Here is a 15876-nt window from a genome sequence, read left to right as displayed (position 1 = left end):
GGGCGAGGATGGGCGGATTTTCCAGCGCGTGCGCACAGCTGCCTGGGCCCGAACCTGCCCCTAGGACTTGGGGGCGAGGTGCTGGGCCGAATGGGGCCTTAGTGGGCCGGGGAGGGGGATCCATGATCCCTGAGCACATCCAGCCTCGGCCCTGTAGTGCTCCGGACTTGGGCGCGGGCGAGGGGTCCCTGCTGGAGATCTTCGAGGAGGTGGCCTGCCTTGTAGGACCGGCGGCTTAGACATCCTAAGTTAAGATACACAGAGCACAATGCAGTCAAACTTAGGGAGAGTCAGGAACCCATCAGCTCGACCTCCGGAAATAGATGCGGAGGACAGGTGGCGAGTTGGAGGTGACCAACTGCCCGAGGCAGAAAGAGACAGGCTAGGGCTAGGGTCAGGGGCCAACGCTAGTCCTTGGTAACGGGGATCGGGTTGGGGGCGGTCGTTTGGAATCCCAAGGGACACAGGGACAAAACCGTTCCCCCCCCGCCCCGCGTCCCGCCCCGCCCCGCCTTGGAGGAAGGCCCGGAACGCAGCCTCCACAGATTTCCCGCGAAATCGCGTTCCGGTTGCGGTAAAGACCATTCTAGAGGGGGAGCGCCGAGCCAGTTGTGCGTAGGTGTCCTGCGGGGCGCGGGCTGAGGCCGTCCAGTTCCCCTTATCGCTGCACAGTGGTGCCTTCCGGGGTCGGGGACGCGCGAGGACGCTGTCGCGATTGGTGGGCCGCCGCTGGGGGCGGAGCCAACGGTGCCGCCGGCGGGAAATCTGCGTACTGCTGAAGCGGAGGTGAAACGCGCACTTTAGGTGGGCCCGGGCGGGGCCGGGGGGGTTTGGTTGTGGTCGGCCACGGAGGCGAGGGGGTGTAAGAATTGAGAGGAGCGAAGACAGGAGCGAGGGAAGAGGGGCGGGGGTCTGTAGGGAGCGTTCACGCGAACCCGCGTCCCTGTTGCGCAGCCCGCCATGTCGTCTCCTGCATCTACCCCGAGCCGCCGCGGCTCCCGGCGGGCGGCCCCAGCTCAGCCACGTGAGTGTCTGGTCCCTGCTCTGCCCCATGGGGTCCCCGGGGAGGGCGGGCGGTGCCGGGTCAGCCCCCGTGCAGGCCCGGTGCCGCCCGCGCCGACGCCGCGGTGCCCTCCACCCCCACAGGCCAGGACCCCTTGTCGTCCGGAGAGCCGCAGCCGCTGCCCTCGTCGCCTGGCGCCGAGCCCCGCACCCCGTCCCGCGCGCCGCCCGCAGGTGCGCTGTCGGGGGTGGGACCCGGGGCGGGGGGTTGACGCCCCACTGGGCTCCTTCCCCCTCCGCCCCGGCTCACCCGTGTGGATGCGATCCCCAGCGGTCCCCCTGGACCTGGACATGAGCTCGCCCCTGACCTACGGCACCCCCAGCTCGCGGGTGGAGGGCACCCCGAGGAGCGGCGTGCGCGGCACTCCCGTGCGGCAGAGACCCGACCTGGGCTCGGCCCGGAAGGGGCTGCAGGTGGATCTGCACTCGGACGGGGTGAGTCCAGGGCCGGTCGGGGCGCGGTGGGGTGCGCGATGCGGGCGGTCCCCCGAACCCGCTCCCGTCGGCTTTTCCTGTGCAGCCGGCCGCAGAAGATACAGTGGCGAGCGAGCAGTCTTTGGGCCAAAAACTCGTGATTTGGGGAACAGATGTAAACGTGGCGACGTGCAAAGAAAACTTTCAGGTGAGATACCATTTCTCCAGGCTTCGAAAATGTGAGAGCAAGTGTGTGTGACCTATGTCCAAGTGCCCCAGTGTTTAGGCACAGATGCTTATGTGGGTCAGAATCATAGATGTAGTTTTCAGGAAGAAAAAATGTGCTTGTTTTCAAATTCTGACACTATTCCTACTATTATTTTTGTGTAGTCGAGTTGGCTTACAATAGCAAAGAGTTACAGTGATACATTTTCTTTCTGATTTGATTTCATTTTAGGTAACTAATAAGATATTGAACATAGTTTCTTGTGCTATATGGTAGATCCTTGTTGCTTTTCTATTTTACATAAAGTAGTTTGTGTTTGTTAACCCCATACTGCTAATACATCCCTCCCTTCCCCTCTCCCCCTTCTCTTTGGTAACCACACATTTCTTTTCTGTGTGAGTCTGTTTGTTTTGTACGTAGACTCATTTGTGTTATCTTTTAGGTTATATAGGTAAGTGATAGTGATACATAGTACTTGATTTTCTCTAATTTACTTCATTAAGTATAATATTGTCTGCACCTATCTGTTGCTGCAAGTGGCCGATTTTTTATGGCTGAGTTGTATTCCATTTTATATAAACACACATATGTCACTGTGTTTGCGTTTGCCTGGTTTTTGTTGCCACGCTGGGGCTTTTCGTTGCAGTGAGCAGGAGCTGTGTCTAGTTGTGGTACGTGGCCTTCTCACTACTGTGGCTTTTCTTGTTGCAGAACATGGGCCCTAGGTTGTGTGAGCTTCAGTAGTTGTGGGGCTTAGTTGCCTCGAGGCATGTGGGCTCTTCCCAAGGGTGGATCTCATACTCTCTGCATTGGCAGGTTAATTCTTAACCACTGGAGCACCAGGGAAGTCCCATCACATCTTTAGCCAATTGTTTATTGATGGGCACTTGAAAAGATACATGAACCCTAGTGCCCATAACTCGAGTAGCTGCTTAATCTATTCTCTACGTTTAGAGATTTCTTCAGCGTTTCATTGATCCTCTGGCTAAAGAAGAAGAAAATGTTGGCATAGACATTACTGAACCTCTGTACATGCAGCGACTTGAAGAGGTAATGAAATGTGCTTACCTAAAAATTCAGGTTAACTGTTGTAAAAACAATTAGAATATAATTTGTTTGTTCTATTCTATAGATTAATGTTACTGGAGAGCCGTTTTTAAACGTAAACTGTGAACACATAAAATCATTTGATACAAATCTCTACAGACAGCTCATCTGCTACCCACAGGTAAGAATTTGGCTTTGACCTTAGCATACTACAGTAAACATCTAGAACACCTGCAGGGTTTCTGGATAGCAGTCTTCTCAGTAACAGAATATGCCTGCAGAGTGCCCGTGTGTGGGGGGGCACTACAGGGGATGAGAGGATGGGACAAATTGTGACAGCATAGTAGTGAGGAAGGTGTGTGTGTACACTTAGGGCTGATTCATGTAGTACAGTAGAAACTAATAGAATACTGTAAAGTAAGTATACTCCAATTAGAAAAAAATAAGTGAACATATAACCATCCTATGACACAGCAATTGCATGTCTGGAAATTTATCCCAGAGGAACAAAAGCTTATGTTCACATAAAAACCTGTACACAGATGTTCATAGCTGGAATCAGCCCCGATGGCCTTCAGGTCAGTTGTGGGCAAACAGCTGTGGTATGGCCAGTCTGGGACATGCCTCAGAGGTAAAACTTACTGGGACTTGGATGGATCCCACGGGAGCAAAAGGTTACATACACATCTAAAAGGTAATATACAGTTCCACTTACATAACATTTGAGATGACAGAATTTTAGAGATGGACATATGAGTAGTTGCTTGGGGTTACAGAGAAGGAATAGGGGAGGGGGAGCTTGGTATGGTGACAAAGGGACAACATAGGGATCTTGCTGGCTTTGAAGGACTATTCAGTACCTTAACTATGGTGACAGATTCATGAACCTATGCAGGTGATAGAATTGATAGAACTTGATACACACGCATATACATACAAGAGTGAATACACGTAAAACTGGGAAATCTGAATATAGGTGAGCTGTACCAAGTTAATATCTGCTTGTGATATTAGACTGTTTGCAAAATGTTATCATTAATGGAAACTGGGCAGACTCAGATCTTTATATTTCTTACACCTGCATGCTGATCTACAATATCCCAATAAAAAAGTCAATGAGACTTTAAAAAAAAAATTTTGTAATAAATAGAATATGCCTCAAAGAGCCTTTTTTCCTTTTTCTCTTTTTTTCTTTGGCCTATGCCTCATGGCATGTGAGATTTGGAGTCCAAATGACTGGACCGCCAGGGAATTTACCCCCAAACTCCTAAACCATGTTCTTTCTTTTTTAAGTTGAACCCTTTTTTGTACATATTAACGTTGAAATCAAGATCTGTGTTACTTTTGCTGGCATGTTGTAGTTTGATTGGCAGTGTTTCTTAGTATGTGCATAAGGTAATGGGTGACTCACAATAGTGCGTTGGGTTTGCTGATGTGAAATATCTTGAATGAAAATGGTCACACGCCTTCCATGTCTTAACAGGATGTGTTAACCATACTACAGTCTTCTCTGGGCTTAAGGCCAGGCTTTATCAACAAAGCATCAGCTGTACTGATCCTATTAATAGCTGTAGGCTTTGGAGGCAAGCAGACTTGGTATTAAGTCTTGATTTTGCTGAATTGCTGTGTAACCTTGGCTCAGTTTCTCAGCTTCCGAGCAGCCATTTCCTCATCTACAGAACGGAGAACAGGTGTTAACAAATTTGAGTAAGAATTATGGTTTAACCTACTTTGCTATCATTTTGATATGGAGGAAAAGACATGAAAGTATGGGCTTGTGTTACTAGTTAAAAGCCTACAGTCATGCCAGCACGGCCTGATGAAACTACTGTAGACTCGCCTCTTTAAGTCAAGTGAGAAAGTGCTGATGTATGAGATTGCAGCATGCCCAAGGGTTTGTGAACTGCACATGTGTGATTTCTAGGGTAATGCTTCTGGATTATACCATGTTCTTTTGTTTTTATCCCTTGTTAATGTCAGTTGCTTTATTATATTTAATCCTAAGCTAAAAATACAAGCATAGCTTGGCATCCTACGTTTGGTTTTTTAGGAAGTCATCCCAACTTTTGACATGGCAGTCAATGAGATCTTCTTTGACCGCTACCCTGACTCAATCTTAGAGCATCAGATTCAAGTGAGACCATTCAACGCCTTGAAGACTAAGAATATGAGGAACCTGAATCCAGAAGGTACTGTCTTTCCCCCATTTTTATTGAGATACTGTTGACATATAGAAGGTAATGTTTTTAACAGCAGGAAAATACCTTATGTGAGAGTCAGTTCACCAGGGAACCTTAAAGGAGTTGCTAACAGTGACGGTGGTGGACTGTGAGTTGACAGAAACCAGGAGCAGAAACCAGGCTCTGTTGTGCCGTATGCTTGGAGTCCACCATACCTTTTTTTATTAGTGACAAGTGAAATTATATAAAAGATATAACTTTTGACAGTTTTCTATCTTAAGGTAAACTTACCCAATGATAATAGTTTTAGTTACTTTACTAAGTATGCACTTTCTCAGAATCAGTATAGAAAACAGATCTATAAAATATGGTCCCTTCCCTGATACATAGGAGAAAGTCTGGTTTGGGAAGAAGGAGAAGAGGCAGAAGAACAGTGTAGGGGTCTCAGTCCAGGAGACGGCGCACTCTGGGCCCTGATCGGAAGGTTTGGAAAGCAGACCTGAAGCTTCTGTTCTTTATTTGGGGAAATGCTATATCAGGGCCCCAGTTATTAGTGGGACAGGTGAACCCCACATGTATAGTGGGTGGTGGGTGTGGCTATAAAGAATATTATCACAAGCACATGGGCTGTTGCAGTTGCTTCATAAGTCCGGTCGTCCCCAGGCAGCCTTGGGCCAGCTGAGCTCAGTGCAGGTCAGTGGACTTGAGGGATTGAGAGGAATCTGGCTGGACACAGGAGGGGCATCCCAGGCCAGAGCTGAGGGTGCCCAGTGAGGTGTCGGTGCTCTGGCCACAGCGTCTCCTGTGACTCCAGCACCCCCATGCGGCCTGCGGTGAGGTCCTCCAGGGCTGGACAGCAGACCCAGACCCTTGGGGAGGCCCACACCCAGCTGGGACGAGCCACCTTCTCTCCGCCTTACAGACATTGATCAGCTCATCGCCATCAGTGGCATGGTGATCAGGACATCCCAGCTGATTCCAGAGATGCAGGAGGCCTTCTTCCAGTGCCAAGTATGTGCCCACACGGCCCGCGTGGAGATAGACCGTGGCCGCATTGCCGAGCCCTGCGTGTGCGAGCGCTGCCACACCAGCCACAGCATGGCCCTCATCCACAACCGCTCTGTGTTTTCCGACAAGCAGATGGTGCGTGCCCCCTCCACATGCCCTGTCCTTGTTCTGCCCTTGCCGGGCCCTCTGAAGCCCATTGTAACCTGCCCACTCGTGTAACCCTAAAACCGCGCTTCCTGACTGGGTTGACCTGGAAGGGAGTACCGTCCAGAATGAATTGGAAAAGCAGGCAGGGGGTGATGCAGGCTCACCCACTGCCACCCTGATGTGGCCACCCCACATAGGGGAGCATTACTCAACAATGCTCTCGTAATGGAGGTGAGACTGAGTTGCTGGAGACTAGTGTGTTGTGGTGAGCATAGCCATCTTCCAGAACAACGTCCCTGGGGCAGTGGAGGTGCCAGGTATCTGGATGTCCTGAGATGTCCATTCCCCATCCTTCCAGATCAAGCTCCAGGAGTCCCCTGAAGACATGCCCGCGGGGCAGACGCCGCACACGGTCGTCCTCTTTGCTCACAATGACCTCGTGGACAAGGTCCAGCCTGGGGACAGAGTGCACGTCACAGGTGAGGGGCTCCACCTTAAGGCCTCTGACCTGGTCGGGGGCGCATGACCTGGGGCTGCTGTTTTCAGTGCCTGCCTCTGACCTCCAATGTGGTGCCTTCCCAGACAGCAGTTTGTCTTCCTGCTGTTGTCCGAAATAACTAGTGAGCGACTTTAAATATATTAGCCTTTTGGATTTCCTTTCTTTTTAGGCTTTTGGAACAGGATTTTAGAATTTTTAGTCAAATTATTAATAAGTGTACATTCACTTAAAGAGAAATGAGGATTCTGTCTCACACTGAACACAGCAGCAAGCAGGCGCCGTGCGGAGGTGGGGGTCCCCAGTCAGCCTTTCGGCTGTGCTCAGAGCCCCGCTCCCCGCGCTTTGGGCTGAGAGCAGGCGGGTGAGAGGTGTCCTTTGTGCCCTCAGGCATCTATCAAGCCGTCCCCATTCGCATCAACCCGAGAGTGAGCAATGTGAAGTCTGTCTACAAAACCCACATTGATGTCATTCACTACCGGAAGACCGACTCAAAGCGTCTGCATGGCCTTGACGAAGAAGCAGAGCAGAAACTTTTCTCTGAGAAACGTGTGGAGTTGCTCAAGGAGCTTTCCAGGAAGCCAGACATCTATGAGAGGCTTGCATCTGCCCTGGCACCAAGCATCTATGAGCATGAAGATATAAAGAAGGTAACTGACCTGGAAAGGCTTCTTGCTTATGGCCAGGCCTGAAAGCTCAGGGTCAGATGGTGTGAACACCGGAAAGGCTGAGCCTCGGGTGGAACAGAGGCCGCACCCTCATCTCCACCCGCGGCTCACCCATTTCCAGGCAGGGCCCGCATGGCTTCTGACATGCTCTCGTTCTCTGATCTCTTCACCATCCATGCTCAGCCCCCTGCCTCTCCACCGCCCACCTTAGGTGAGTGCTGAGACCTGTCTGTCCGTCTGTCCAGGGAATCTTGCTTCAGCTCTTCGGCGGGACTAGAAAGGATTTCAGCCACACGGGGAGGGGCAAGTTCCGCGCGGAGATCAACATCCTGCTGTGCGGGGACCCAGGGACCAGCAAGTCCCAGCTGCTGCAGTACGTGCACAACCTGGTCCCACGGGGCCAGTACACGTCCGGGAAGGGCTCCAGCGCCGTGGGCCTCACTGCCTACGTCATGAAGGACCCTGAGACACGGCAGCTGGTGCTGCAGACCGGCGCCCTGGTGCTGAGCGACAACGGCGTCTGCTGCATCGACGAGTTCGACAAGATGAATGAAAGCACGCGCTCCGTACTACACGAGGTCATGGAGCAGCAGACACTGTCCATCGCCAAGGTCAGCCACCCACCCGCTCTGAGGTCTGCGTGGGGGTGGGGAGTGGGGCCTGAACCACAGCCTCTGGACTTGCAGCTCCGGGGGCTGGCCAACACCCTGCTGTCAGGTCCCAGCCCATCTGAGTGGACTCTATTGCACCTGTGTGCTCTGTGCAGTACTAACCTCTAACGCCTGGCGCTCAGAACTTGAGTTTGTCCTAAGTCTCACGCCAGGGGTTTGGTTTTTGAGAAGGATGTAGCCACGGCAAATGTTACCCCCCTCCATCCTTGGTGTGAAACCCAGTTTAGGCTTCCCCGGTGGATGCTGCAGGTACCAGGCTTGTGGTGCCAGGGGTCCCTGGCAAAGGCCACCCAAGGCAGGGGCTCTCAGCTCCTGCCGGCCTCACTGTGAGGCTGCTAACTGCACTATCTGTCCCTCCGGCAGGCTGGGATCATCTGTCAGCTCAACGCCCGCACCTCCATCCTGGCAGCAGCAAACCCGATCGAGTCTCAGTGGAATCCAAAAAAAACCACCATTGAAAACATCCAGCTGCCCCACACACTCTTATCAAGGTATGATAGCACATGTTCATCAAACAGATGGTTTTATTTTACTCATCTGTGGAAGGTTCAGGGTGAGGGTGAGAAGGAAATAACCAGGATTAACACAGCCAATCGTCATCTCTTCATGGCGGTGTGTTCTGCATGTCTGCTCAGTCATGGGTCCTGAAGTGAGGACCACGCGTTTGCTCACCTTGATGCGTGCTTGTTTCTTGGAGCAGTTGGGGCCTGTGTGCTCCATTCTGTCAGAAGCCCACCTCTTGCTGCGCTCGGTCCTATAGCCGCTGTAGACAATCAGCAGAGCGCAGAGAGCAGCTTCCTGCAGTAGACAAGGGTCTGAGAGCGGCATTTGTGGGAGGGGAGACGTGACGCAGGCTTCCCCTCAAGGATGGATATTTCATAAATGGGTTTTAGAATTTGGTTCCTTCACTTCTTACACAAATAGTTGCTTTTCCCCAGCACAGCTAAATGTGTTTCACTCACCTCCTCCAGTCTTCAGAATCACAGCAGTGTTTCCCTCGGGGGCCTCCTGCTTCTGACTCACCTTCAGCGCCCAACACTTGTTCCGAGGCAGACTGAGGACCAGGGCAGGAGACCCGGGGGCCTGGGCTCCTCAGGCCACCTGGACCGGGCACGCCTGCGCCCTCACACAGAGGCCTCAGGTGCTTGGGTGTTCTGACTGGGAACCGTCACCGTGTCTCCTCAGGTTTGACTTGATCTTCCTCATGCTGGACCCCCAGGATGAGGCGTACGACCGGCGCCTGGCTCACCACCTGGTGTCCCTGTACTACCAGAGTGAGGAGGAGGCACAGGAGGAGGGCATGGACATGGCGGTGCTCAGGGACTACATCGCCTACGCACACAGCACCGTGATGCCGAGGCTCAGCCAGGACGCCAGCCAGGCCCTCATCGAGGTACCTGCGGCCCGAAGTGCTGCTGGGCCCTGCTCGGCTCTGAAACGGTCTTTAGTCGAGAACAACACTGTCTTCTACAACTGTTTTCCTTCCTGTGTTGCAAAATTGACTTTTCCAAGTGTGGAAGAGGAAAAAGGATTGATTTCTACAAGTTGTGCGCTCTTTTTATATTTAAGTTCTTGTAAGCACAGTGTATTTAAGACCAGGATGCCTGAGTTGAAATATCGGTGAGGCTGCTAATACTTAGTGACTTTGTAGTTCTGGTCTCTGAGCTGCGTTTGCTCATTTCTAAAGAACTGGAAGTATTTTACGTTCACTTCTCAGTACCTTTTAAGTGGGTAGCAGTGCCTGGTGACACACGCATGGACGTTGTGACACTACAAAGGTTCCTGGTGCTTCGGTGGGTTTTCCATCCTGACAGCCCTGAAGATGCTCAAGTGACTGTTACAAGTGATTCGTAGTTTTCCCTCTGGGTCATCATCTTGAGAGAATTAGGTCATCCACACGCCACAGTTTACCTTTTGTGTGCTCTGTGTCAACGCCCCTTGGCCTGCTGCTATTCGATCCTCCCAGGGTGTGAACAGGCCAAGTCCTCCGCTCCCTCCCCAGCACCGCGATCCCCCCACAGGTGCCACCCCTCCCCCGGATGAGGGTGGAGGCCTAAGGCTAGACCAGCTCTTGCTCCCCTCAGGACTTCCCTCCCTGCAGTCACCATGTGAGGAGTTAGCCTGTCTCCTGTCTTGCAGGCCTACGTGGACATGAGGAAGGTTGGCAGCAGCCGAGGGATGGTGTCTGCATATCCCCGGCAGCTGGAGTCGCTGATCCGCTTGGCAGAAGCCCACGCAAAAGTGCGGTTTTCAAACAAGGTGGAGGCCATCGACGTGGAGGAGGCCAAGCGCCTGCACCGGGAGGCGCTGAAGCAGTCGGCCACCGACCCGCGGACGGGCATCGTGGACATCTCCATCCTCACCACAGGTCGGCCTTCCCCCGACGTGGGTGCTGCCCTGTCTCGGGTCAGAGGCCCCCATGACCACGCGATGGGCTGGACAGAGACAGATGGTGGCGCACTCGGCCTAGCTCTGTCCCACCCAGTTGTCCAGGCACGGAGTGATTCAGGCCCCCGCGAGGGGGGCTCTGCTCCTGTGTGGACTGCTGGGCTGTGTCTTAGTGGCAAGTAGCGGCTCTGAGCTTTTATAAAATTGGGGACAGGATTCAGACCTCACTCTGACTTTGTGTGTTCTGGCATTCAGCCACCATCCCCTTACCTTGTCTGGTGACAAGACTAAAGATTATTTTAGACTAAAGTTGATTTATGGCTGAAGAAATACTTCTAGAGGTTTGAAAGGTGTTCCCTTCCTTATGGGAAAAACATCTTCATTGCTTTCTCTTAACTCAGGAATGAGTGCCACCTCTCGGAAGCGGAAAGAAGAGTTAGCGGAAGCATTGAGAAAGCTTATTTTATCGAAGGGCAAGACGCCAGCCCTGAAATACCAGCAGCTCTTTGAAGATATTCGGGGACAGTCTGACATAGTAAGTGTTTACACGGACATTTTGTTTGTTTAATAGTTTTCTTTTCCCTTGATGCTGCTTTAAAGTTTTTTTCCCCTAGCTTTCCCCCTTCATTTACTGCTTGAGTAATAAATGTAGATACAGATAAAGAAGAGAAGTAAGGTCCCCATCCACCATCTGGGAGTGATCACAGTGAGAATTTTTTCAGTCTTCTGTGTGGGTGTAGATGAGTGGTTTTGAGCAGAGTCAGTGGTTTCTTTTTTAATCAGTGACAGTCTTAGCTCTCTCTGTGACACTGAAGCCACTACAACATGTTTGCTCTGTCTCATGCCTTCCTCCTCATGTACTTGACTGCTGGTGGGCATTTAGAGTGTTTGTAATTTTTGGCTGTTATTAGGAAAGCCAGGTTCATGGCAGGGGCTCTGCTGGTTGGGACCAGCCCTTGCCTGCTTTCCTGACACCCCTTTCTTGGCCCCACATGACTGCTGAGTGGTGCACACAGACCAGGGGCCCCAGGCCTGTGGTGCTTAGCATCGGGCCCTTTGGGGGAAGAGTTGGAGCATGAAATGTGTGTCCAGCCACCCAGAAGGCAGGAGACTCCAGTGGTTTCTGAACTTGGGCTCCTTGTGTGTTTGGGGAGGGCAGCTCCAAGTGTAAACTCTTTACTCTTACCCGAAGGCAATCACCAAGGACATGTTTGAAGAAGCGCTGCGCGCCCTGGCGGATGATGACTTCTTGACAGTAACTGGGAAGACTGTGCGTCTGCTCTGAAGGCCCAGGAGCAGCATGCTCCTGGCCCTACCACCAGCAGGAGGAAGGGCGTCAAGGTCATTGCTTGGCACCATGAGAATTTGCTCACGTGGCTTCAGTTTTCCTGGGAAGCCTGGGTATTCATCTGTTGATGCTGAGTGAAGTATCCTGGGCTGTCTGTGAGTGTGTGGCAGATACTGTTCCTGGAGCACCAGGGCTGAGTAGCGTGTCCCTACAGACAGCAGGACACGCTCTTCTCTGCAGACTGCAGTCTCGGTCCTGGTCTGTGCTGGACTCTGTCAGGTACTGGAGACACGCAGGTGTTCCCATCCCTCCCTGTGAGGAGGCGACGGGCCCCGCTGAGTCCTCCAGGCTTGTTTTCTTGCCTACAAGAGGCTGGTAACAATGGGGTTCCATGTTAACTTGTATTGCTTTGCTCTAATGTGTAAAGCTTCTTCCTCAATAAGTGATAGAATAAGTAATACTTGGTTATCTGGCATTTTTCACTAAGAAAAAAGCTTTAATAAACACTGCTTTTATGGAAATTCATGATGCTAATTACTTTCTATAAGTCACTAATAAGTTTCATCATATTTAAAAATTATTTCGGTTTTAGCAGTCATTCTCATAAAACCACTATTGGCTGCAATCTCAGGCAGAAATACGACTGTAACAAGTAATCCCTGAAACGTGTCACTCTGTGAGTTTGGCGTTTTTATAACTTAGAGTCACTATTTATTGGGAAAGTGTCCGGACCGAATTGAGTGCTTAAACAGCATTACATTGGGAGTGGGGGGTGGAATTTGAGGTCACCCGAGCAGTGTCACCTTTGACTTCCCCTGAAGTAACACATTAATGATGTTTTTCTGAACTCTAATTCAGTAACAACATAGAACTGAAGGCTGCAGATGAAGTTCGATTTTAAGGGAATTTGAGTCGAATGAACCCAATGAGGGTTCTGTTGTGCAGGATCCAAGTTTATTAGGGCACGTTTCTGGTCCCTTTTGGTCTGGGGGGGGTCCCCAAGAGCCGGGGTGGGTAGGGGGTTTGTCCTTTTGGCAGAGCCGGGACAGAAAGGTCTACAGGCAGTGAGACGGAGGAGGAAGAGTGCGTCTCCCTGGAGAGCTCTGCCAGACCCAGTTCCAAGAGCTGGAGCTGGAGGGTGAGCGTGCGGACTCACCCCCAAGTGCTGGGGCAGGAAGGATGGCACCTTCCCAGCTGTGGAATGTGGTTTGTTGAGCATAGGTATGGGCGGCCCAGGCCAGGGTCCTGGTTCCTCTTCTTCCTGACCCATGCACCGGGCTGGCACGTGGTCCCTGCCCAAGTGTCCCTGCAAACGAAGAATTTTTCTTGTTAGGACGGTACAATTCAGCTTAATTCCTACAAGTACATGTTTCAAATGCTATAAAATAATGTAATTGAATTTGAATTTTTCCCTCTAATTTTCACCCAGACTTACTAGTTGGAGCATCCTTACTGGATTTAGACACAGACACAGATACTCCTAGCATCTGTTATAAATATAACCACCTCCACCCAAGGAATCAAAGATCAGCAAGACTGAAGATGCTCAAAATGTAACTCTCTTAGAATGAAGTTAGGAAATGTTTAGTTTAAGAAAGTGCTGTTAATTATTAAGTCTGAGGTAATTTCTTAAATAACTCTGCAACTCAACTTTTAAAACTTTGAAGTTTCAGACTTAAAAAAAGTTGTTGCTGCTGCTGCTGCTAAGTCGCTTCAGTCGTGTCCGACTCTGTGCCATCCCATGGACTGCAGCCCACCAGGCTTCTCTGTCCATGGGATTCTCCAGGCAAGAACACTGGAGTGGGTTGCCATTTCCTTCTCCAATACATGAAAGTGGAAAGTGAGAGTGAAGTCGCTCAGTTGTGTCTGACTCTTAGCGACCCCATGGACTGCAGCCTACCAGGCTCCTCCATCCATGGGATTTTCCAGGCAAGAGTACTGGAGTGGGGTGCCATTGCCTTCTCCCAAAAAAGTTGTTAGATTAGTATAATTCTCATTGACCCTTCACTCAAATTCCTTTGTTAGGCTTTCTCAAATCTGCTTTTAACATTCTCTATAAAATTTTAATTATTTAAGACACTTAGGATGCCCCTTTACTTATAAGTATGTCCTTAATACCATTTATGTCCTAAATCCAGTAGCTTTCATATAAAACCAGAGAATTACTCATAAAAATTCAGGGACTTTCCTGGTGGTCCAGCGGTTAATGAGTGCTTCCCCTGCAGGGGGCATGGGTTCAGTCCCTAGTTGGGGAGTTAAGATCTCACTGCCATGCAGTAGCACCGCCAAAATTAATTTTTTTTTTTAAGTTATTCATTACCTAATCTACAGACATTCTGTCTCAATAATGCTCATAGTAAAACTAAGAAATTCATGTTTCTGCTTTAGGATCACAAGTTGCATTTAGTTTTCATGTCTCTCCTCTTCAGTCTTGAGCATTCCTCAGTCTTTTCTCATCTTTTTGTGACTGACATTTTTAAGGAGTGCAGGCCACTGCTTTTGGAGATGTCTCTCAACTTGTGTCTGTCTGACATCTTTGTGGTTGGATTCTGGGTACTCTTTGGCAGCAGCAGCACAGGTGAGGCTGTGTCCTCAGCGCATCACACCAGGGGGTCATGAACCTGACCTTTACTGCTGAGGTTGAACTTTATCACCTGAGTAAGGTGGTGTTCTCCTCATTTCTTCATTGTAAATTGTTTGGGTTTTTTTTCTTTTTAAATTAGAAGTATCTTTTGAGAAGACAATCTGGGGTGATGTAAATATTCTGTTTCTTGTCAGATTTTGAGAGTATGTTTGAACCCCGAAGATTTTATTGATCTGGATAACTACAGTGGTGTGGTGACTTAACCTAGAGCTAGACATCCTGAAGTGTGAAGTCAAGTGGGTCTTAGGAAGCATTACTGTGAACAAAGTTAGTGGAGGTGATGGAATTCCAACTGAGCTATTTCAAATCCTAAAAGATGATGCTGTGAAAGTGCTGCACTCAATATGCCAGCAAATTTGGAAAACTCAGCAGTGGCCACGGGACTGGAAAAGGTCAGTTTTCATTCCACTCCCAAAGAAAGGCAATGCCAAAGAATGTTCAAACTACTGCACAATTGCATACATCTCACACACTAGTAAAGTAATGCTCAAAATTCTCCAAGCCAGGCTTCGACAGTCTATGAACCGAGAACTTTCAGATATTCAAGCTGGATAGAAAAGACAGAGGAACCAGAGATCAAATTGCCAACATCTGATCACAGAAAAAGGAAAGGAATTTCAGAAAAACATCTGCTTCATTGACTACACTAAAGCCTTTGACTGTGGATCACAACAAACTGGAAAATTCTTAAAAAGATGGAAATACCACATCCCCTTACCTATCTTCTGAGAAATCTGTGTGCAGTTCAAGAAGCAACAGAACCTTACATGGAACAACTGACTGGTTCAGAATTGGGAAAGGAGTTCATTAAGGCTGTATATTTGTCACCCTGCTTATTTAAACTTATATGCAGAGTGCATAATGTGATAAGGAGGGCTGAATGAATCACAAGCTGGAATCAAGATTTCCAGGACAAATTACCTCAGATGTGCAGGTGATACCACTCTAATGGCAGAAAGTGAAGAGGAACTAAAAAGCCTCTTGATGAGGATGAAAGAGGACAGGGAAAGCTGGCTTGAAACTCAACTTTAAAAAACTAAGATCATGGCCTCTGGTCCCATCACTTCATGGCAAACAGATGGGGGAAAAGTGGAAACAATGACAGATTTTATTTTCTTGGGCTCCAAAACCACTTCTGACAGTACGGTGACTACAGCCATGAAATTAACAGACGCTTGCTTCCTGGAAGAAAAGCTATGACAAACCTAGACAATGTATTAAAAGAGACATCACTTTGCTGACAAAAGTCTATGTAGTCAAAGCTATGGTTTTTCCAGTAATCATGTATGGATGTAAGAGCTGGACCGTAAGGAAGTCTGAGCACCAAAGAATTGATGCATTCGAACTGTGGTGCTAGAGAAGACTCGTGAGAGTCCCTAGGACTAAGGAGATCAAACTAGTCAATCTGAAAGGAAATCAGTCCTGAATATTCATTGGAAGGACTGATGCTGAAGCTCCAATACTTTGGCCACCTGATGCAAAGAGCCAACTCACTGGAAAAGTCCCTGATACTGGGAAAGATTGAGGGCAGGAAGGAGACGGGGGTAACAGGATGAGATAATTAGATAGCATCACTGACTCAATGGACATGAATTTGTCCTGTGGAGGACAGAGGAGCCTGGCGTGCATTGATGGGG

At 49.7% G+C, this 15876-nt stretch overlaps 1 protein-coding gene across 2 annotated transcripts; it reads left to right on the top strand.

Annotated features, from left to right (window-relative positions):
• The first annotated feature begins 66 nt into the window (after nt 1–66).
• Nucleotides 67–12116, top strand: MCM4 (minichromosome maintenance complex component 4). 2 transcript variants are annotated; one of them, XM_070382421.1, is made up of 17 exons: nt 67–786; nt 955–1024; nt 1147–1236; nt 1334–1497; nt 1583–1684; nt 2657–2752; nt 2835–2930; nt 4800–4938; nt 5852–6072; nt 6443–6563; nt 6971–7230; nt 7494–7859; nt 8283–8410; nt 9105–9312; nt 10059–10287; nt 10709–10842; nt 11500–12116. In XM_070382421.1, the coding sequence occupies exons 2-17, from the start codon at nt 961–963 to the stop codon at nt 11590–11592; spliced, it is 2511 nt and encodes an 836-aa protein (XP_070238522.1). In that variant the 5' UTR covers nt 67–786; nt 955–960; the 3' UTR covers nt 11593–12116. The 2 variants fall into 2 exon arrangements, with proteins under 2 accessions (XP_070238522.1, XP_070238521.1); XM_070382420.1 differs by having other exon boundaries at nt 67–804.
• The last annotated feature ends 3760 nt before the right edge of the window (nt 12117–15876 follow it).

The sequence above is a fragment of the Bos mutus genome, chromosome 14, assembly GCF_027580195.1.
Source record: "Bos mutus isolate GX-2022 chromosome 14, NWIPB_WYAK_1.1, whole genome shotgun sequence".
Classification (NCBI taxonomy): domain Eukaryota; kingdom Metazoa; phylum Chordata; class Mammalia; order Artiodactyla; family Bovidae; genus Bos; species Bos mutus.
Note: the sequence above shows the minus strand (reverse complement) of the source record. Positions and strands in the feature narration are given on the sequence as shown.

Coding starts and splice junctions, on each gene's coding strand:
- MCM4 (XM_070382421.1), top strand. CDS start 961: ATGTCGTCTCCTGCATCTACCCCGAGCCGCCGCGGCTCCCGGCGGGCG. Junction 6,564..6,970: donor GGACAGAGTGCACGTCACAG/GTGAGGGGCTCC, acceptor TTGTGCCCTCAG/GCATCTATCAAGCCGTCCCC. Junction 10,288..10,708: donor CATCTCCATCCTCACCACAG/GTCGGCCTTCCC, acceptor CTCTTAACTCAG/GAATGAGTGCCACCTCTCGG.